The 22,678-nt window shown below is 41.5% G+C and overlaps 1 protein-coding gene across 6 annotated transcripts in view; it reads left to right on the top strand.

Moving 5' to 3' along the window:
* Window positions 1-4,241: 4,241 nt before the first annotated feature.
* MAP2K5 (mitogen-activated protein kinase kinase 5) overlaps window positions 4,242-22,678 on the top strand; it is a 266,322-nt gene continuing 247,885 nt past the window's right edge. For 2 of the 6 annotated variants that reach the window (XM_055536809.1, XM_055536806.1), the window contains exons 1-2: window positions 4,245-5,054; window positions 11,422-11,470. In XM_055536809.1, coding sequence (XP_055392784.1) covers window positions 4,920-5,054; window positions 11,422-11,470 — 184 coding nt within the window. In that variant the 5' untranslated portion in view covers window positions 4,245-4,919. Of the gene's footprint in view, window positions 5,055-11,421; window positions 11,471-22,678 lie in introns of all 6 variants that reach the window. The other 4 variants (XM_055536810.1, XM_055536808.1, XM_055536811.1 and 1 more) reach the window with 4 other exon arrangements.

A 22,678-nucleotide genomic window follows, 5' to 3' on the forward strand; every position in this document is an offset into this window, starting at 1 on the left:
AGGATCCCACAATACATTTAATCATCATATCTCCTTAGTCTCCTCAGGCTGTGACACGTCCTTTGTTTTTTATGACCTTGACAGTTTTGAGGATTATTTGTCGAATATTTTGTAGAATGTCCCTCAATTTGTATTTGTCTGATGGTTTTCTCATGAGAAGATTGATGTAATAGGTTTTGGGAAGAAGATCCCACAGGTCAAACGCCCTAATTTATTGCATCATATCAGAGAGTACATGACATCAAAGATGATGTTAACCTTGATCAATTGGTTTGGATGGCGTCTGCCAGGTTTTTCCACTAGAAAGTTACTCTTTCCATCCTCTATTCTTATCATATTCCTTTAAATGAAAATCAACAAGTATTGGGAATTCCCTGGTGATCCACTAGTTAGCACTTGGTGCTGTCACTGCTGGGTCTGGGTTTGATGTCTGATCGGGGAACTAAGATCCTGCCAGCTCAGTGGTGTGGCTGAGGGTGGGGGAAGGGAGGAGAAAAGAAAAAGAAAAAAGAATTCCCAAATCAAGTATTTGAATGTTATATGCCTTGGACAGCAAGGACCAGTCAGTCCTAAAGGAGATCAACCCTGAATATTCATTGGCAGGACTGATGCTGAAGCTGAAGCTCCAATACTCTGGCCACCAGATGTGAAGAGCTGACTCATTGGAAAAGACCCTGATGTTGGGAAAGATTGAAGGCAGGAGAAGGGGATGACAGAGGATGAGATAGTTGGATGGCATCACCGACTCACTGGACATGAGTTTGAGCAAGCTCTGGGAGATGGTGAAGGACAGGGAGGCCTGGTGTGCTGCAGTCCGTGGGGTCACAAAGACTTGGACACGACTGAGTGACTGAACAATGCAGGGGCACTAGGCGCTGAAGGAGGCAAGAGGAATTCTTGAACATAGGAGGCAATCGGCATGTTATGAAGTTTGTGGTTCAATGGGAGTCTATAATGTTTGTTGTCTCAGCCTCAGCGATGGTGGTGGTAATGGCAGTGGGAAGACAAAGGAACAACTGAGGCTCAAGACAGGCAGAAGATACGCATGGTAATTGCATTTGTATTAAGTCAATCTACTTTGCCTTCAAATCCTACTTATTCATTCATTCATTCAGCAGATATTAAAGTGCCCACTGTATGCCAGGTACTATTTAGTTACCAGAGATACAGCAGTGATTAAAACACGTACCATTCCCTCCTCTTGCCAAGTTATAGATTAGTGTGGAGACAAACACAGGAGTGAAACATGTGGCATGGTAGATTGTGATGAGTGTTAGGAGAAAAGTAAACTAGGGAAGGGGACCAGGCATCATGCACACCTGTATGATTGCATCCATGGATGGGGTGGGCTTGGGGTTGATTTTTAATAGTGAGCTAAAGAATACCTCAACAAGAAGTTGATTTTTTTTTAATTATTTATTTATTTGGCTGCACCTGGTCTCAGTTGTAGCACGCAGGATCTTTGATTCTTGCTGCGGCATGTGGCTTCCTTTAGCTGTGACATGCAGGATCTTTAGCTGAGGCATGCAGAATCTTGTTTTTTTCAGTTGTGACATATGGGATCTTTAAGTGCTGGCTTGAGGAACCCCTAGTTGCAGCATGTGGGATCCAATTCTCTGACCAAGAATCCAATCTGGGCCCCCTCCCCTCTACGTCCCCCACACTGGGAGCACAGAGTCCCAGCCACTGGACCACCAGGGAAGTCTCCAAGAAGGTGATTTTTAAGTCAAGATCCGCAAAAGGTGAGGGAGTGAGCCATGTGGATATCTGGATAAAAGCAATCCAGGGAGAGAAAAGGGCAAATGCAAAGGCCCTGAGGTGGGATGCCTGATGTATTCAAGGAACAGTAAGAAGGAGGATGGTGTGAATGAAGTTTGAGAGCTCTTAAAGCCAGGAGGTGTGGAGGGCAGAATGTATAGAGTTTTGCAGTTCAAGGAAAGGACTTTAGTTTTTATTCTGTACAAGTTAGGAGGCCATCAGGAGAGTTTTAACCAAAGGAGCAACTTGATCTAATCCTGGTAATTGGGTTGAGAATAGACTGTTGTTAGCATTGGCAAGAATGGAAACAGAAGTTTAAGAGAGAAATATAGTATGAATATAATACTGGGATAGTATCTATGAAGCATTCAGAAGGGATCAGATTCTGGGTTAAGGATTTGTGATGGGTAGCAAGGTAAAAAGAGATGAAAGAAAACCTCTATGAACCAATGTAGTAGTAAAATGTTAATTTTCTTCATTTAAGAAATACTTTATAACAACAAAAAAAACCCAATTAAAAAATGGGCAAAGGACTTGAATAGACACTGCTCCAAAGAAGATATACAAATGACTAACAAGTATATGAATACATCAACATCCCTAGTCACTGCTACTGCTGCTGCTAAGTGGCTTCAGTCGTGTCCGACTCTGTGGGACCCCATAGACGGCAGCCCACCAGGCTCCCCCATCCCTGGGATTCTCCAGGCAAGAACACTGGAGTGGGTTGCCATTTCCTTCTCCAATGCGTGAAAGTGAAAGTGAAGTCGCTCAGTCCTGTCTGACTCTTAGCGACCCCACGGACTGCAGCCTACTAGGCTCCTCCGTTCATGGGATTTTCCAGGCAAGAGTACTGGAGTGGGGTGTCATTGCCTTCTGCGTCACTAGGGAAATGCAAATCACCCTAGTGAGATATCACCTAATATGCATGAGAACATGGCTTTTAACAAAAATACAGAAAATAGCAAGTGTTGGTGAAGATGTGAAGAAATTAGAACCCTTGGGCTACTGGTAGGAATGTAAAATAGTGCAGCCATTGTGGAATATGGCAGCTGCACAAAAAATTAAAAATAGAATTATCATATGATCCAGCAATTCTACTTGTGGGTATATATCCAAAAGAATTGAAAGTACAAATTGAGTTGGTTTTCCCCATAGTACTATGAATAAAAAAGCCATTTTAACAAATTATGAGTTCATAGAAAATCTCTGGTTTTGTGGTCTATTTTTTCAAATAATAGGAAATGAACTTTCAATAAAAAGTGTATGGGGACCTTGAACAAACGATTTATTTTTCACAGACTGATGTGTAGGTGGAAAGGGGCAATTCTTTGACTATCTGGAGGATCTGACTAAATGAATTTCCTCCTAAGCTATTAATTTACAATAACTGAAAAGGGATAATTTATCTCCTACAATGGACTTTCAAATTAAATATAGAAGGAACGTAGGTAGAGAAAATATGCAGAAAAATTGGTATTATATCAAAACTGATAAATAATTTTAATGATTTTTTTTGGGTTGCATTCATCACCTGACTGTTAGAGAGGGAAATAACACTCCTCACCCGAATTTATACAAAATTCAGTCCCCCGATATAAAGCGATATGTAGGTTTTTCTTAGAGATAAAGGACGAAACAATTTGTAAACGAACTTCCATATAGGCGTCATAGATCAACAAAATTGTGCGTTTAAAAATCTGAAGTTAACAAGTCATTTAAAAATAATCAAGGGTTATTGCTACTGCCTGTGACATCACAGATTGTGTAAACATTGCTGTCTAGGTGAAAATTTATGGACTGTCTAGGATATTTTTTGCAACGGTTTAATAGGAAAAGATGATGCCACAACTCCAAATGTCCCTAGGCAGTTTAACCTCGTCACTGAATTTCTTGCCTGTCGCTTTTCAATAGAGGGCTGTTTGCTATTTTAGGGCAACCGTGGGGTAAAGAACCTCACTGAAAAATCCACAGTCACATTACTCATTTGGGAGACAGATAATCTCTAGATCTGTATCTTGGAAGAAGGAAAAAAGGCAACCTTGTTGATCGTTTGATGCACAAACTCCGCGAATATTTAAGTACACGGGCTGATAAAGCAGGAATTAATGAGAGCCGCAGTTCTATTTTTCTAGGCTTCTGTACAGGCAAACAGTACGCATTTGAAGTCATCAATCGGCTTTTGGCGGACCTCTGCCCTAGTTCACTTTCCTCCTCCTTTTGTTAGATGCTTTTACCTCGACGACTTTAATCAGGATCGGGAAAGCAAAGGGCCGTCTCCGTGGATGGTCGCTTCGCGACCTCTCGGGTCTCGGGACAGAGTATTCCACTTGATTCCCTCACTCCGGACTCAGCACCAAGCACTTGCTCCTGTGGTCCCGCCCCGCGACGCGCAGGGGCGGGGACGGCCGGGAGCTGCCCTCTTCCAACATGGCGCCGCGGCAGGCGGGTCCGCTCTCCGGATCCCGGGGTTCCGGCGCCGCGCGTTTTGGTTCCGGAGTAACAGTGCCCTCGCCGCTGCCTTCCCCCTCCTGCCGCCGTCTTCCCCCTCCTGCCGTTGCCGCCGCCGCCGCCGCCGCCGCCGCCGCCGCCAAGACGCTGGCCTCGGATGGCCGCAGCTGAGTCGCGCGCCCCGCGTACTTTGGCTGAGGTGGGGCAGAGGACTCGTCTCCGGCCTTCCCGGGGACGGTCCGCTCGGCTTTCTTTTGGTCCGGCGGCCCTGGAACTCCTTCCTAACAGCCCCGAACTGAGTCCCCCCAAGTCGGGGACCCTCCGCTCCTCTTAAGGAGGAGTGGACACCTGCCGCTGTATCTCCCTAAAACGGGGTCCTCTCTTTGCCGTCCCCTCACACCCACACAGACGGCAGAGAGCTTCACGATCCCTTTTGCCATCTTCTCCAACTCCAGAACCTTCTGACCTCCGCTAGTTCCTTCTGGCTTCTGCCCCTTATACCCCGTCCACTCTCAGCAGGAGACGTCCCTCAACCCCCTACAGCTTGGGCCTGGCTGTGAGCCTGCGGGCTGCTTCCGGACCACCTCCTCTCTTCAACCCTCCACCCGCTCCGTGCTCTGACCCACGGTCCTCCTGTCACCTCTTGGCGCCCCCCACGTCTAACCAGGGGGAAGGGGGCCCCCCTACCAGGATGTGAGCCCCTTTAACCTGTAATGCTGTGGCTGCTCCTTGGCCCCTTCCATGCCATGGAGAACCAAGTGCTGGTGATTCGCATCAAGATTCCCAATAGTGGAGCGGTGGACTGGACAGTGCACTCTGGGCCGCAGCTACTCTTCAGGGATGTGCTGGTGAGTGCTAATTTCAGTGTGTCGGTCCTAAAGAGTGGGGCGAGGCATCTGTGGGGTAGTCAGCACTGTGATCACTGAATCTTACCCTGGTGGCCTGAGCTAGTGACCATTGCTGGCCTCCATGTGGGGGCGGTTTTATTGCTTCCACAAGCATTGATTAATTGCATGGACTGAAATCTGACAAGTGTTGAAGTCCCTGGGGAAGTAGAGATGAATCAGATTGGACCCCTGCCCTCAAGGAACTCAGCCTGGACTGGGATAAAATTTTTTACACAGAAGCAACCAACTGAGATACACAAAGCTGAATCTAGAAGAGAGTTTTGTGGAATGTCCCTGGCCGGATTCCAGGTCTTTCTACTGAGTTCTCTAAACTTGGTAACTAGTGAAAAAGAGAAAGAAGACCAGCCTAACCAATCACGTTTTAGCAAGCCTAAAGTGTCCTAAGTTTTAAGATAGTATTTTATGTAAAAAAAGAGAGGTAAAACGAAGAAAAAATGCAGCCCATTAAACTATGACATGCCATACATTGTACAAAACCCAATTTCAGAGATGTTAAAATAGAGGTGTTATTTCAGAGATGTTAAAATGTACTTTTAAGACTCAGTGAAGCCTTACTTTCATAATAAATATTCAAACTGTATTTCAAATAAAATGGAATGTTAGACTTGGCACTCAGCTTTCTTTATAGTCCAACTCTAACATTCATACATGACTACTGGAAAAACCGTAGCTTTGACTAGATGGACGTTTGTAGGCAAAGTGATGTCTCTGCTTTTTAATATTCTGTCTAGGTTGGTCATAGCTTTTCTTCCAAGGAGCAAGCGTCCTTTAATTTCATAGCTGCAGTCACCATCTGCAGTGATTTTGGAGCCCAAACGAATAAAGTCTGTCACTGTTTCCATTGTTTTTTTATCTGATTGCCATGAAGTGATGGGACCGGATGCCATGATCTTCGTTTTTTGAATGTTGAGTTTTAAGCCAACTTTTTCACTCTCCTCTTTCATCAAGGGGCTCTTTAGTTCTTCTTTGCTTTCTGCTGTAAGGGTGGTATCTTCTGCGTATCTGAGATTATTGATATTTCTCCTGGCAATCTTGATTCTAGTTTCTGCTTCATCCAGCCCAGCATTTCATGTGATGTACTCTGCATATAAGTTAAATAAGCAGGGTGACAATATACAGCCTTGACATACTCCTTTCCCAATTTGAAATCAGCCTGTTATTCCATGTCCAGTTCTGACTGTTGCTTCTTGACCTCTTCCTTCATGGTAAGGCCCAAGCTCCTTGCTTGGCATGGTCCTCTGGACCCATCTTGATTGGCTCATGCCTGCCTGGCACCAGCTTCATCTCTCACTACACCCACATGAGCATCCTGTCCTCCAGATATATAGAATTAACCTTGAGTTCTCTAAGATGCCCAGGCCATGTCTACTTGGCCTCTTTCTTTAGCTAGCCTGCGCCTACCTGTCCTTCAGAGTCGAGCTTCACTTTTCCTCTGTGTTGGTCTTGGTCACATGCCCCTCCTCTGTGTGCCCACAACTTTGTCCTGGCAAAGTACATGGGTTTTGTGCTAATTTTGTTGGTCCCCTCCGCTAGATGATAAAATTCTGGAGGAGATGGACATCTTTGTTTCTGGTGCTAGCTAGGACCCTGAAAGATTTGTTTATGAGGGAGCTTCAAAGAAGATGCACACCATTATGGTTTTGTGGACAGCACACTAGGTTTTGAATCAAGAACTTTGGATTTAACTATTAACTAGGCAAGTCACTGTTCTTCTCCAAGCCTAAATTTTCTTGCTTGTAAATTAGGAGTAATGATACCTGCCTCAAAGACTTCTAAAGATTAACTGAGATTGTGTCTTTGATGAGAAAGACATGAGATTTCTTTGACTTTACTCATTTGAGACAACAGAAGGTATTTTTTTAAGTAGAATGGTTGTTGTTGTTTAGTCGCTCAGTGGTGTTCAACCCTTTGCAAACCCATGGACTGTAGCCCTCCAGACTCGTCTGTCCATGAGATTTCCCAGGCAAGAATACTGGAGTGGGTTGGCCTGTCTTCTGCAAGGGATCATCCCGGCCCAGGGATGTCACCCACATTTTCTTCTGCACCGGCAGGCGTGTTCTTCACCAGTGAGCCACCAGTACAATGGGCCCAAGTAGAATGCTGCAGTGTTGGAAACAGACTCTGGAGCCAGGCTCACTGGCTTTAAATTGCAAGCCTTACCGTACTCACTCGAGCAAGTGTCTTCTGTATCTCAGTTTCTTCACTGGTAAAAAGAAAACAAAATAGGGTTGCGGGATAAAAATAGTGCCAACCTCATAGAGTTCTGAGTTCTAGGGCAGTTGATACCTGTAAAGTACTTACAACAACCTAGAGCTTACTAAGTTCTAAGTGTTTTTGTTAGCAACGGAAGAGACAGGGCCTGGGCATCTCTTAGTTGTACATTGGCTCAAGGATGACTGGCCTAAAAGTAAGCCTTGCACAAACAGTTCCATGATTGAGAGCTGAGTGCAAGGTGCCTTTACACGTGCTTACTCAGATAAGCTCAGGTGGAGCGTATTATGTTGGGAAGGCCTGATGCAGGGCTTGTGACTGAGGGTGCTGTGCGGTATATTAGGTTATTTGAACTGCAAGCTCAAATCTTGCAGGACCGCTGAGCTCTCTTTTCCAAGTTTTCCTTCAGCAAGAAACCAATAGTCCACATCAGCATTTTTGGCTGGGAACCTTAAAATTTTAAGCCAAATGAAATCTTCACTGTTCCCCTTCATCTGATGTAACTGTCCTCACGTCATTTTTCAAATGAGGACTCATGAAACCCAGATGAGGAAAATGATAAAGCCACACGGCTAGTGTGTGGCAGAATCAGACATGGAAGCCAGAAGCAGTTTGTAGTGACTGAGTCAGCTGGAGCTGAGGGTGTTTTGGACTCGGAGTCGGTAGTTGAGGGCACCACTCATAGCTCTACCGAACGGCTGGGACTCCCTGGGCAAGTCACGGGGCCTCTCTGGTGGCTGTGTCCTCCGTCTGAAATAGGGACTGGCTGCCGTGTGAAACAGGCCCAGCTGGTCCTCTCGGGCAGAGGCATGTGGGTTATCCGTTTTTCAGCTTTCGGTGTTTCACGTCGTTTTTGGCGACACAGTCCCCAGTTTGGGGAAAATTGTGTAGGAGGTCTGGATTAGTGAGTGGTAGGAGAGAACGTTCCCCCTTTCCTCTGAATCCTCTCTCCCAAGTTCCAGCCCACATTTCCTCTTATCTGTGAAGTGTCTGTCGTAACTGAGCCTGTGATTTCTCCTGCCTTCTAACTTAACTACTATTTGCAAGTTTATGTCTTTTGTTTGGCCCTTTTATCATACTGTGTGTGCTTGGTTGCTCAGTCGTGTCTGACTCTTTGCGACCCCGTGGACTGTAGCCTGCTAAGCTCCTCTGTCCATGGGATTTCCCAGGCCAGAATGAAAGTGGGTTGCCATTTCCTTCTCCAGGGGCTCTTTCCTGACCCAGGGGTTGAACCCGCATCTCCTGCATTGCAGGCAGATTCTTTACAAGCTGAGCCATTGGGGAACTGTAGTGCTCTGAATTGTTAGTCTTTTAGGTTTGTCTCTATTTTTGTGACAGATTATAATCTTCCTGACGTCAAGGAGTAAGTCTTATTCTTCTGTTACCTACAGTTTTTTGTTGTCTTTGTGCTCCTGGCATGTTGTGGATGCTCCCTTATATTTTTGGTTTGCCATTGGTTTGACTGAAGGGAAGGAGAAGAAAAGGATCAAGAAATGATCACCATCCCATGTGTAAACCCATGTGCTCTTGAAACATTCTTTAGGTTGGGCAAAATGTTGAGAATAAGGATCATTTTGAAATTAATCACTTAAAATACAACTGGAAAATATGCATAAAGTTGGATGTGCCTGCTTAGAAAAGACCAGGAGATAGTGTTTTATTTTCCAACTTTTTCCCCTTTGTCATCACGATAGCTCCACTTTATTTGCCTCAACAGAACAAGGTGGCTGGTTATGTTCATGTGATTCTCATGATTCCCTCACGATTCTTGCTTTTTCTTTCTCTCTTTCTCCATGTTAGATGTAAAGTTTGTGTGGCTCCTTGTTTATGTTGATGGGCTAAGGAGGCCATTGTTGCCCAGCAGTGTGTTCAAATAGTTGTTAGAAATTTGTCATTTGATGGGGATCTGCTGTTCATAAGTAGGAAGGATCCTAAGTTAGTTTGCTCATTCTGTAGGGTTGACACCTCGAGACTGGTTGTCTGAAAGTAAGCAGTCATGACCTAGACTTGGAGAGCTGGGAAGGTGGAGGGTGTTTGCCCTTCTCTCCTCTCTTTTAAACCAATACTGGCTAGTCCTCAGTAAATGCGTAGAAGGATTAAGTGAACAGAGATCATCCTCCATTAATTGCCGGGTGCTGAAATTTAGGGTTTTGTTATGAGCTAAGATTTGTAACGTTCCAGTCATCAGGGACTGTTTTATTTATTTAACAGACACTAATACTGCGCTTAACATGTGCTAGACACTGTTGTAAGCACTTTATAAATATTAACTTATTAGTCCTACAAGGTAGGTACAAGTATGATCTCATCTTACACAGAAGGAAATGGAGGCCCAGAGAGATCCAGCCACTCAGGGCCTGAACAGCAGAGCCAAGGTCCAAGCCTAGCAGTTTGGCGGTCCTCCACACTCTCAGGCTTTGCACCGGTTGCCTGTGTATTCCATATGAACTCAGCAGCTTTCATTTACCTGTCACTAGATACTTTGTACCTACAAATATCTAGAAAGAATTTTTTCTTCAATACTAAAATCTTTTACAGGTACTTCCTCAAAAAGTCGTTTCATTTGCTAAGACTAAAGGAAAAAAAAATCTCTTTTGGCTCTAATGAGTGAGGACTGCCTCAGATAGTTCCTTTTGATCAATTTCATATGCACAGATTGACTTAAAGCACACACACACACACAGAGTAGAGGCAAGGCTATTATGCAGATTGCCACTGCAGCAAAAGCTTCTAAAGAACTGCCTTGAGAAGGAAGTTGCAGCCACCACACTGCTAAGTGCCCTGCTTGGAAGGGCTGTGGGCGCCCTGCTGAGAAACACCGCGAGCAGCTTTGTCAGCCGCCGGCGCCTGGTGCCAGCTGTGGCACGGCCCGGGAGGGACGTTGCAGCAGAGCTCCCCGAGAGCGATGGAGTGTGTAGACCATGTGGGTTGGACTGGACATCATGGAGGGTCACTTTTCCCAGAGCTGTTTCTCGAAGGTGTTCTGTACCCTTTTAAATACACTGTCTCTGTAGACTATTTTTCAAGCGTTTTTAACTTTACAGGTTCATTTAAACATTGATACCAAGTTATATGCACTTCTTTTGTAGGCTAGATTAACTACATAATAGATTAACTCTGTTTTGATGTCATTAAATATGTTTCTCAGTTGCACAGAGTAGAGGTTGATAATTCTTTGTATTAAATGTAGTATTATAGATTTACACCATCATGATGGAAACTTGTTTTTTGAACTCCTCCCATTATGAGTCCAAGGCATGGTATTGTTAGTTACATATCAAAAACTACATTTGTTGAAGATCTGTGGTGTATTAGGTTAGTTCATGTTTATTACATTATTTAATACTTTTTACATTACCTCCATAAGTACTGGACTTCCCAAGTGGTTCAGTGGTAAAGAATCTGCCTGCCGTGCGGGAGGTGCAGGAGACATTGGTTCGATCTGTGGGTCAGTAAGATCCCCTGGAGGAAGAAATGGCAACCCATTCCAGTATTCTTGCCTAGAAAATCCCATGAACAGAAGAGCCTGATGGGCTGTAGTTCATGGGGTTGTAAAGAGTAGGACATGACTTAGTGACTGAGCATGAACACAGGTACCAATAGCATTATAGACCCATATTGGAGGATAATCAAATTCAGGCTCAGAGAGGATGAGTAATTTGTTCCCGGTCACACAGCTTGTTTAGTGCAGAGCTGAGATTCAGATCCAGGCCAGTCTGACTCCTGAAACCTCTTTTTCTACTAACAGTACATTCCTTCTTTAGCTTCCCACAGAAGAAACCTATTTTTTTTGGTAAATGTGCAACAGTGTACTTGTCTATGCTATTGAATCCAGGGTAAAAACTTACATTATTAATACAGAGAGGAAAGGACATTTTAATGATCCCCTCCCCTAGAAAAGATTTAAACTCTAAAATAGAGATTTAAACTCTGGACCTAGATTGCTGGGCTAAGTGTGATTATGTGCTAATGTTTTTATAGTTTATGCCAACATTTCAAAAATCTTTTCCAGGTTCACATATTTCCTCTAGGATTTGCCACATGTTAGCAGTAAAGAAGATGGCTAATTGTGTTTCTTTATTCTTTCTTTGTTTAGGATGTGATAGGCCAGGTTCTGCCTGAAGCAACAACCACAGCATTTGAATGTAAGTCTGGGTTATATACTTTGACTGTTTCTGCAGTAATTTTTCAAAGGGTTTATGGGTTGCATTACTTTAGAAACTGACAAAAACAGATTATTTATGATCATCATATGGTACATTTAAATATTTATAAATTAATGCAAGTTTAATGATGATACTGAACCAAGTAATATTTTCTTATTTAATCATATCTTGGGTGTACATATTTCTGTAATATAGCTTTAATTACCAACATGACCTTTATCTGCTCTTGCTCCTCACTGTAATAATATTGTAGGACAAAATGAAATGTGTAAACTACCTGTAGGCCAATGATTATTGATGAAAAGATTTTAATCCTTTGCTACCTTAAAACAGCAACAGAGTAGAGCAATTAAGTGAATGTTGCGTGGAATAATTCTGCTTTAATGGGTCTTGGCAAGGCTTTTGGATGGGGACAACAACACTTCAGGTCTTGAGTCATTCCCCACCCCCACCAAACCAGTTGGCTTGGGGCCTGGGGTGGGGGCAGGGTGTACTAGAAAACTGGTTTGACATAAGCCAGGGGGATGTGAAGGGCCAAGAAGGGTGAGAGTTTAGTCAGGAGCACAGGGCCTCTGGTGTTGGGAAGGATAAAGAAAGGTTTGTAACTGTGGCCCCAACTTTTATTGAAAATGTGGTCTGCTTTTCCCTGTGGAAAAATGTACAGTTTCTCCACATGATTGTATCTTTTTTGTTCTTGTTTTTTAAGCAGATGGTTAATGACAGAGAGTACAAGGTCCTCTCTTTTATTTATGTTCTCTTGGAGACAAATTTGACAATATTTAAAATATAGAATGTTCAAAACCTTTGTCTGGACAGATCCACTTTTAGGAAACTGTCCAACAGAAATACCTACACATGTGTTGAATGCCCTTCAAACAAAGTGTACATTGTGAAATTTTTTTTTTTTTTTCTTTAATTTTGGCTGCTCTGTAAGGCTTGTGGGATCTCAGTTCCCTGACCAGGGATTGAACTTGGGCCACAGCAGTGAAAGCATCAAACCCTAACCATTATGCCACAGGGAATTCCCTGGAATTATTTTTAAAAGCAAAAAATTTAGAGGTAAGCTAAATGCCTAGAATAATTAATTAAGAATTTTAAACATTGACATGGAAATATATTTGGGATATACTGTTAATAGGTAAAATACATATGGTATGATCCCATTTTGATTAAATATAGTATGATCCCATATTTATTCCCTACTTCCACCTCCCAACTTTGTGTACATATTGAGACAAAGATCTGAAGAGGTGCCCTCTGCAGTGCTTTCCAGTCGTTTCTCCTGAAAAGCAGACTTGGGGCTGTAGTGGGGGAAGAATTGACTGAATGAACACACTTCCTGCTTTATCTCTCTCTCTATTGCTATTTCAGTATTCTCTATTGAATATTTTTCAACAATCACTTCATGGTTTTAAAAGCTACTTGAGTAGAACTCCTAAAATAATTAATAAAGAAGAGTATTGTATTAACCACACTGAACTTCATATACTACTGAAAAATAGTATGTATATCTGAAATACATGTTAGTGTTGCAAGCTCTTCAGACGCCTTGCGGTAACTCCTTGGGGGTGCCAAGGATTTTATGGATGGTCTGGTAATTAACATTGGGGGTACTTAACTGCTGCTAGATGCTGTGTTAAGAGTGTTCCATTGGTTATCTCATTTAATTTAACCTTCACAAGATCCCCATGAAGTACTTTGAAGGACTGTTATTTGCTCTGTGCTACTTGAGGACATCTCCTCTAAGTAACTTAAGTCTCACAGCTAGTAGGTGATAAAGTGGAATTTCTCATGTGTATATTCTCAGCCACTGTCGAGACTTGTTCTAAGAGCTGTCATAATTTTTGATGTTGTGCATTCTGATTGTTTTTAGGTGAGGCAAAAAAGAATCTTATCTTGCTTTTTCTACTTCTGCCTTTCTGTATCCCTCTACAAGTGGCTTGATGTACCAGTGCCTTTTTGGCTTTCAGAGTCAGGGTTCACAGTAGTAATGCTGATTATTTTAGCTATCATTTATTGAATGCATGTCAGGAAGCAACAGTTAGAACTGGACATGGAACAACAGACTGGTTCCAAATAGGAAAAGGAGTACATCAAGGCTGTATACTGTCACCCTGCTTATTTAACTTATATGCAGAGGACATCATGAGAAATGCTGGGCTGGAAGAAGCACAAGCTGGAATCAAGACTGCCGGGAGAAATATCAATAACCTCAGATATGCAGACGATACCACCCTTACGGCAGAAGGCGAAGAAGAACTAAAGAGCCTCTTGATGAAAGTGAGAGTGAAAAAGTTGGCTTAAAGCTCAACATTCAGAAAACTAAGATCATGGCATCTGGTCCCATTACTTCATGGCAAACAGATGGGGAAACAGTGGAAACAGTGGCATACTTTATTTTGGGGGGTTCCAAAATCACTGCAGATGGTGACTGCAGCCATGAAATTAAAAGATGCTTACTCCTTGGAAGGAAAGTTATGACCAACCTAGACAGCATATTACAAAGCAGAGATATTACTTTGCCAACAAACATCTGTCTAGTCAAGGCTATGGTTTTTCCAGTGGTCATGTATGGATGTGAGTTGGACTATAAAGAAAGCTGAGCACCAAAGAATTGATGCTTTTGAACTGTGGTGTTGGAGAAGACTCTTGAGAGTCCCTTGGACTGCAAGGAGATCCAACCAGTCCTGAGTGTTCATTGGAAAGACTGATGTTGAAGCTGAAACTCCAATACTTTGGCCACCTGATGCGAAGAGCTGACTCATTTGAAAAGACCCTGATGCTGGCAAAGATTGAGGGCGGGAGGAGAAGGGGACGACAAAGGATAAGATGGTTGGATGGCATCACCGACTCAATGGGTATGAGTTTGGGTAAACTCCGGGATTGGTGATGGTTAGGGAGGCCGGGTGTGCTGCAGTCCTTGGGGTCGCAAAGAGTCGGACATGACTGAGCTACTGAATTGAACTGAACTAATTGATGGGCTGCTGTGTGCCAGACAGTGTTCTTGATGATGTACCTGGATTGTTGCTAATCTTTGCAATAATTGTGTAAGGTAGGAAAATTACACTTGTGAGGAAACTGAAAGTCAGAGACATAAAGAGATTGTTGAAAGTGATCAGCTAGGAAGTGGTAAAGTCCATATGTAAATACAGTTCTGTTTTGAGCATGAAACTTGCAGCCTTTGTAACCAAGCACGTTGAAAGCCTGTGGAGGGTGTTAAGTGTGGTTTATGAGTGTGATGGAACAGTAAGTTCCATCTTGAATAAGTAAAACTTTGATCAAAGAAATATTTATGGTAATATATATAACACTGAAAAGTATACTTAACACTAACAGAAGAAATGTTTAAATTTCTAGGTTTAACTTCTTAGAGACTTTACTTTCCTCCCCTTTCCTCCCCCCCACCCCACGACAAGGGCAATGGCGCTATACCCATCAGCTTCTGGACCAGTTTTAGGTGGCAAGAATAAGAACAAATGGACACAGAGACAAAGTGATGATAGTTCTTCATTTTATTGTGTTCAGATTGTTGTGAACTTTCCATTATAGACTTAAAATCCTATGTGGGCTTCTTTCATTAGTGTTCTAGGGTGACCTTATTTTCTGTAACAAAGATCCATACTAATGAATGAAATTTATGTGCAAAAAATACTGATAGTTGGAAAGATGTAGTTTATATGCTAATTTGCTGAAATGTTAGAGCTCTTTCAGTAGTTTATGGTATGATGGAACAAATCTTGAATAAATAAAACTTTAAGATATTTATGGTAATATATATTATTATATATATTTAATATATATATTAAAATAATATATATTATTTATGGTAATATATATATATGGCTGCTAAGTGTGGTGGTTTAGTTACTAACTTGTGTCTAACTCTTTGGGACCCCATGGGCTGTAGCCTGGCAGGCTCCTTTGTCCATGGGACTTACCAGGCGAGAATACTGGAATGGGTTGCCAGTTCCTTCTCCAGGGGATCTTCCTGACAACAGGGATCAAACCTAGGTCTCCTGCATTGCAGGCGGTCTCCTGCATTGCAGGCGGATTCTTTACCAACTGAGCCACCAGGGAAGCCCTGCAAAGTATACCCAGCACTAACCTATACAAAAGAGGTGGTATTATATTTAATGATATAATTGACAAGAGAAAGGACAATGTCAAATTTACCTGTTCTGTATAAATGTAGAGAAAAAGAGTAAGTGGAAAAGAGGGGAAGGGTTAAGGTTCTCTTACCGGAAGTTCAGTTCTGAGAAATGCCATCTTGCTGGTGAGACCCCCAGTCCCCACCAGTGCGGCTCATGCCTCTGGGCACGTCACTGGAGCAGGTGACCTGTTGGGCCTGCCCTCCAGTTGGCTGTGTGCCTGTTTCCCATCCTCCCTAGATTTTGATGGCTTGGTGACAGGGGCCACGTTTTATTTCACCCTGGCTCTCTTCTCAGTACAGTGGACCCTGTATATCCACAGGTTCCACATCTGCCAGTTGTATGACATTATTTTATGTTAAGAGACTTGATGGTCCACGGATTTCGGTGTCCTGTTCGTGATGGAGTGGGAGGGATGTGGTTCTGGAACTAATACCCTGTGCATACTGAGCAACAAGTATGCTTTGTGCCTCGTAGAAACACCTTGTTGAGTAAGATGGAATGTTCAGAAGAGAACTGTAAAATGCGTGTAACCTAAAGTTAAGTAAAACATTTGCTTTTTTGGGGGGATTATTTGTACAGTTATTTAGCCATGGGATATAACTAGTTGGTGGTGGACAATTCAGGATCCAAAATCAAATTCCCACACTTGTCCTGAGAGGGCAGAGGGTCTGTAAGTGGTTATATTCTTTCTGATTTCTGTTCCTGGGGATAGCATTTCCAAGGGGATTTAGGAGTGAATGAGGGGAAGGAGTCCCATTCGGGCCAGACTTACCTTTTGGACTAATAACCTCAAACCTCTTTTTCTTTTTACCACTTTTAGGTGAAAGTACTACTTTTCAATATATAGTGTCTAGTTTTTTGTTGTTTTAAGTTAAGATGATCTTAAAAAAATTACAGTCAGTATCAAAATAAAGCAAAAAGTCCCCATCCCCAATTCTCTAGTTAACAGTTTCTTCTGTATCCTTCCAGATATTTCCTCATACATAATATATACAATATTGCAGCTAGTTGCCCCTGCCATTACTTAATAGTATATATTGGGTCTCTTTCTAATGTAAGTGTATATAAATCAACTTCATTCTTTTGGATACTCTTATGGCTATGACTTAATTTATTTAACCTGTTGGTGGACCAGTTTTAAGTTTAAGACGTTATCAGTTTTTTTAGTAGCATTAGAAAAGAAAAATGCTGCAGTCAACAACAGCATTGTCTCTTATGACTTTCCATGGTATAGAAATGGATTTGGAACTACTGAAACAAAGAGTACCGTATTTTATGTTTTAATAGCTATTTCCATGTTGTTCTTTAGAAGGTAGAGCCAATTTGCACTCCCACCAGCAGTGTTCAAAAATGCCCATTTCTCTCTACTCTCAGCAAATCAACTTTTTAGTTGATGTCAATTTGATATGTGAAAAAGATTATTATATTATAATTTTATTTTGTATTTCTTCAATTATAAATGAGCTTGAGCATCTTTTCATTTATATTTTGGTCATTTGTATTTAATTTCTGTGAACTATTTATCAACTTTGCCCATTTTTCTGTTTAGGTTATTTGTGTTTTTCTAGTTGATTGAAGAGCTTTCCTATATTAACAAAATTGGTTCTTTGTATTAGATGTTATATTTTTGTTTAGTTTACTGCTTTCATTTCAGCTTATTTTGGTCTTTCTTTTTTTTCCTCTCTCTTTTTTTTTCCCATGGAGAAGTTTAAAATTTTTGCATGGTCTGGTTTGTCATATTTTGACTTCTGGATTTATGTCATGCTTTGAAAGGTCTTCCACATTCCAAGATGCTGGAGAAACATTAATTCAGATTCTTTTTTCTTTCTACTTTAATGAGGTTAGATACGCACTTTTAGGTATGTACGTAAATATGTATGTTTGTATGTGTATTCATGTGGGTTCTTTTTCTTTAATAAAACAACATGTATTTTATTACAAAGGCAGAGGATTTTTAAAAAAATTTTTGTACCATCTTCAGTTTATTTTGGTGCAAGGAGTCAGGCAGAGATCCAACTTGATTTTTCAAGAAGACAGACAGTTGATTCCATGCTGGTTATTGAATAATTTGTCTTTCCGCAGATATGAGAACACTTCTGAGATGAAGCTAAATTCCATAACCATAAAACATCTTGTATGTTTGCATGTGTGGGCCCTATGTATGCTATAGGAGCTCGACATTCATATAGGTCCAAAGAGCCCTGCTGATTTTCACATTGTCATTAACAGATTAATGAGTACACCAACACATGAGGTGAGAAAAGTCAACTGTGCCTGCTAAGGAGTTTCCTGTGCATCGTTACATGTGTTCCTCTCCCTGGATTTTCTCTAGACAAGTTACTAGTATAAAATTACAGTTGGGCTGGTGTTACTGGATAGTAAAAATCTTACTGTTGACTTGGTAGATGCATTTTAAGTCTATGTAGACAAATGCTGACTTATAAATACCATAAGGTCCCACTTTTCTGGGATACTCTGACGTCATATATTCTGATCTATAGCCCTCATATGGATATCTTCACATTGGTTAAGCCAGGTGTCTGAGTTTTGGTTCAGAAAATATGACTTTAGGATAAATCTTTGTTTTGTTTTTCTTTAACTGTGACTATTTTATACTCACTCTTCATTGAATAGAATCCTTTTCAGTTGTTTTATGAATTTCTGGGAAAAATTAAGCATTATCTTCTTACACTGTACCATACCTAAAAGCTAACTGTTTGCCTGTAAGTAAAACTGGGTAGGTTAATGAAAAATTGTAATTTCATATTAGACATACACTGAGTCTAAAAATTAACATGTAAGCTATATACAATGGAATATTTGTTGTCTTTGTTGAGTCACTAAGTTGTGTCCAACTCTTTTGCAACCCCATGGACTATAGCCCACCAGACTCCTCTATCCTGGATTTCCCAGGCAAGAATACTAGAGTGGGTTGCCATTTCCTTCGCCAGGGGATTCTTCCTGACCCTGGGATCAAACTCATGTCTCTTGCATTGGCAGGCAGATTCTTTACCTCTGAGCCACCAGAGAAGCCCACAGTGGAATATTACTGAGCCATAAAAAGGAGCAAAATAATGCCATTTGCAACAACATGGATAGATGTAGAGATTGTCATACTGAGTGAAGTAAGTCAGACACAGAAAGACAAATATATACTATCACTTATGTGTGGAATCTAAAAAAGGGGGATACAAATGAGTTTATTTACAAAACAGAAGTAGAGTCACAGATGTAGAAAACAAATTTATGGTTATCAGGGGCAAAGGTGGGTGGTGAGAGGGATAAACTGGAAGATTGAAATTGACATATATACACTACTATATATAAAATAGGTAACTAATAAGAATCTACTGTATAGCACAGAGAACTCTACTCCATACTCTGTAGTGGCCTATATGGGAAAAGGATCTAAAAAAGGAGTGGATATGTATATATGTATAACCGATCACTTTGCTGTATATCTATAACTAACATAACATTGTAAATCAACTATACTCCGATTAAAAAAAGAAAAAGAAACCCAGGGGAAAAGACTATCCTGGATGTGGCCTAGAGATGCCTTTTAGTGATCCATCAAAATATCTAATAAATGTTTTAAATGGTCCCCATTGCTGGTGGAAAAAAATTAACATTTAAGAGCTAATTGTGTATTCTTAGAATTTGGAACAGTATAAAGGGGGCTTTAATTTATTGAAATTTTATTTTGAAATATCACTGATGCAAAAAGTCCAAAACATTTTTAGTCTTATGAGAGTAGTTGTTAGTGGCAGTAGTAGTTAGTAGTAGTAGTAGTAGTAGTAGTAGTAAGTATTGGTAGTCTAGCTGTTTTACATGAGAATTTAGAAGTTTAAGTCCTTTACTCAAACACCAGGTTAGTTCCTTAAGGGCAGTAGATAGTGATGCTTGTTTTTCAGGGTTTTTTTTTTTGGCTGCACCCCATGGCTTGCAGGACTTTAGTTCCCATCCGGGAATTGAACTTGTGCCCCCTACAGTGGAAGCACAGAGTATTAATCACTGAACCACCAGGGAAGTTCCAGTACCATTCACTTTTGAGTCACTAGAAACCCAGCGTAGCACCTGGCACATGGTAAACTCTCAATTTGTGCTTCTGGAATGTATGAATGGTTGAAGGAGTGAAGTAGTAAGGACACGCCTTCTGTCTCTCATCCATCAGCAAATCCTGCTGGCTGTTAAAATATATCCAGCATGTAATGACTGCTCAAAATCTCAACTTGGTTTAGGCCACCGTCACCTCTTACTTGGACTAGGACCGTGGCCCCCTGACTTGTCTCCTTTTTCTGCTTTGCCTCCACATAGCCTCTTCCTCAGACTGCAGCCAAAGTGATTCTTTTGGAAGTTAAGTGAGATCACTGCACTCAAGACCCTCCAGGGTTTCTTTCTCACTCAGGAGTGAAAGCCAAGTCCTGCAAGGCCTTGCCCTTTGTCATCTGCCCCCAGCTCTACTCCATCCTTACTTCTGTGAACTCGTCTCTCTCTCCTTCATCTTATTCTCAGTCTGTTCCAGCTACTCTGGCTTTCTTTTAGTCTCTCAGGCATGTCAGGTATTCTTCTGCCTCTCTGCCTGAAACATTCTTTCCCCAGATATCTGTATGGTTCATCCCCTCATCCCTTTCAAGTCTTTCCCAAGTAGGGTATAACCTCCGTGAGGGCAGGGGTTTTCCTTTTTCTACTGTTGTTATTCCCAGTGTCCAGAACATTACCTATGACATAGTGGGCACTTAGATATTTTTTTTTGGAAAGAAAGAGGAAGCAAAGAAGAAGGATTCAGGAGGTGGGAGGCATGGAGCTAAAATAAAACTCACGGATATGAAGATTTAGCCTTAGAAACTATGGCCTCCAGTCCTGACCAGATCTTAGACCCTGAGAAGGGTTCTAAACTTGGCAGGTCTTCTGATCATTTCCTGTTGATGTCTTTTTTAACCTCAACAACTCTGTTTTCATTTCTTTCCTCTTGCCTTAGAAAAATGCCTTTGCTGTAGTTCTAATGGACCCTCTTACCTGGCACTGAAGTAATATGACACATGACAAATAAACCACAGTATTGTCTTAAGCATCTGTGTGGCTCTTGGCAGAAGCTCAATTATTTCTCTCGAAAGCTGACTTGAGCCCTGCCACTGCAGTGGGTGTAGTGTGCCTGAGAGCTCCCCAGAATCTGCTGTTTGTCTGCTGTTTACTCGGTGGGAACTCTGCTTGCCGTTCTGACCGCCCCTCACCTGAGGCTGCCTCTCCTCCATTGGGCCTTTATGTTCCTCCTCTTGGTTTCTGTTTTGGATTGCATGTTGCTTCGAAGGAAATCGCTACCAACATATGGCCTGTTATGATTCTCTTTTCCCAAACTCTGCCATTTTGTATATTTGTGACACACTGCAGATTTTGTGAAGATGGCTTCATAATATTTGTTTACCATCTGCTGCACTCTATTTGGTATCTTGCTAGGATTTTTTTCCTCCATTTTAAGTGACATTAACAGAATCCAGCCAGTACATAGACTTTCTGGTTCTACTTTTGCTTCCCTAATGTGCTGGAAAATCATATTACTATGCTCCAGGCAACTAGAGAAGGCTGGAATTCTCATTGTGAACCAGTGTTTCAGAGCGCTTCCCTGCCCCCCTTCTTGGTCATATCTAGTAATGCTTTTTTGGTCAGATGGCAAAGAACCTCCATGTATAAGGCAAAAAGAGTTCAAATTATTTTTTTCTACTTCTCTTAGTGCATTGGCTTCCTAGTGTTCTTCAGTGTATTTATACCTTTGACACTTTCTGCCATTTTAGTAAATTTTTTATGATTTATGGTTCCAACTAGTGTACATTTATAGCTAATCTAGTTTGATAGGCCCAGCCAGAGTCTTTGATAGATGGACTGACTATGTATATCCTACTTTTTATTCAGAAAAGTATTTTAAGTTATTGTCATACTAAATTGCTTGGTATGTAGATCTACTTCCTTATCCTTTATTAACTTGTCATTACTCTCAATTCATTGTCTACTTAAAATTTTTTTCCAGCTTTATTGAGATATAATTGACACATAACGTTGTGAAACTTTAGGGTGTATAATATGTGGATTTGATCGTTATGCAGTGCAAAATGATTACCACTGTAGTGTAGCTAACATGTCCATCCTGATACATAATTAGCGTTTCTTTTTTGTGGTCAGAACATTTAAGATCTGTGAGCAGTGTTCAAGTATGTAATACAATATTGTTAGCAATAATCACCGTACTGTACATTGGGTCCTCACACTTTGTTAGTCTTACAACTGTAAGTATATACCCTTTGACAAGTATCTCCCTGTTTCCCCACTCGACAACCCCTGGTAACCCTGAATTTCAATTGTTTAGATTCCACATATAAGTGATATCATACAGTATTTGTCTTTCTCTAACTTATTTCACTTAGCATAATGCCCTCAGGGTTCATCCATGTTGTCAGAAATGGAAGAACGCCCATCTTTTTTCATGGCTGAGTAATATTCATGTTTTTGTATCTGTGTCTGTGTGTGTGTGTGTCTGTGTGTGTGTATGTGTATGTATACACATCTTCTTTATCCATCCATCGATTGATGGATACTTCAGTTGTTTACAGTTCAGTTCAGTTGCTTAGTTGTGTCCGACTCTTTGCGACATCATGAATTGCAGCACGCCAGGCCTCCCTGTCAATCACCAACTCCCGGAGTTCACTCAAACTCATGTCCATTGAGTCGGTGATGCCATCCAGCCATCTCATCCTCTGTCATCCCCTTCTCCTCCTCCCCTCAATCTTTCTTAGCATCAGGGTCTTTTCAACTAAGTCAGCTCTTCGCATCAGGTAGTCAAAGTATTGGAGTTTCAGCTTCAACATCAGTCCTTCCAATGAATACTCAGGACTGATCTCCTTTAGGATGCACTGGTTGGATCTCCTTGCAGTCCAAGGGACTCTCAAGAATCTTCTCCAACTCCACAGTTCAAAAGCATCAATTCTTTGGCGCTCAACTTTATAGTCCAACTCTCACATCCATACGTGACTACTGGAAAAAC

This window comes from Bubalus kerabau, chromosome 10, assembly GCF_029407905.1.
Source record: "Bubalus kerabau isolate K-KA32 ecotype Philippines breed swamp buffalo chromosome 10, PCC_UOA_SB_1v2, whole genome shotgun sequence".
NCBI lineage: Eukaryota > Metazoa > Chordata > Mammalia > Artiodactyla > Bovidae > Bubalus > Bubalus kerabau.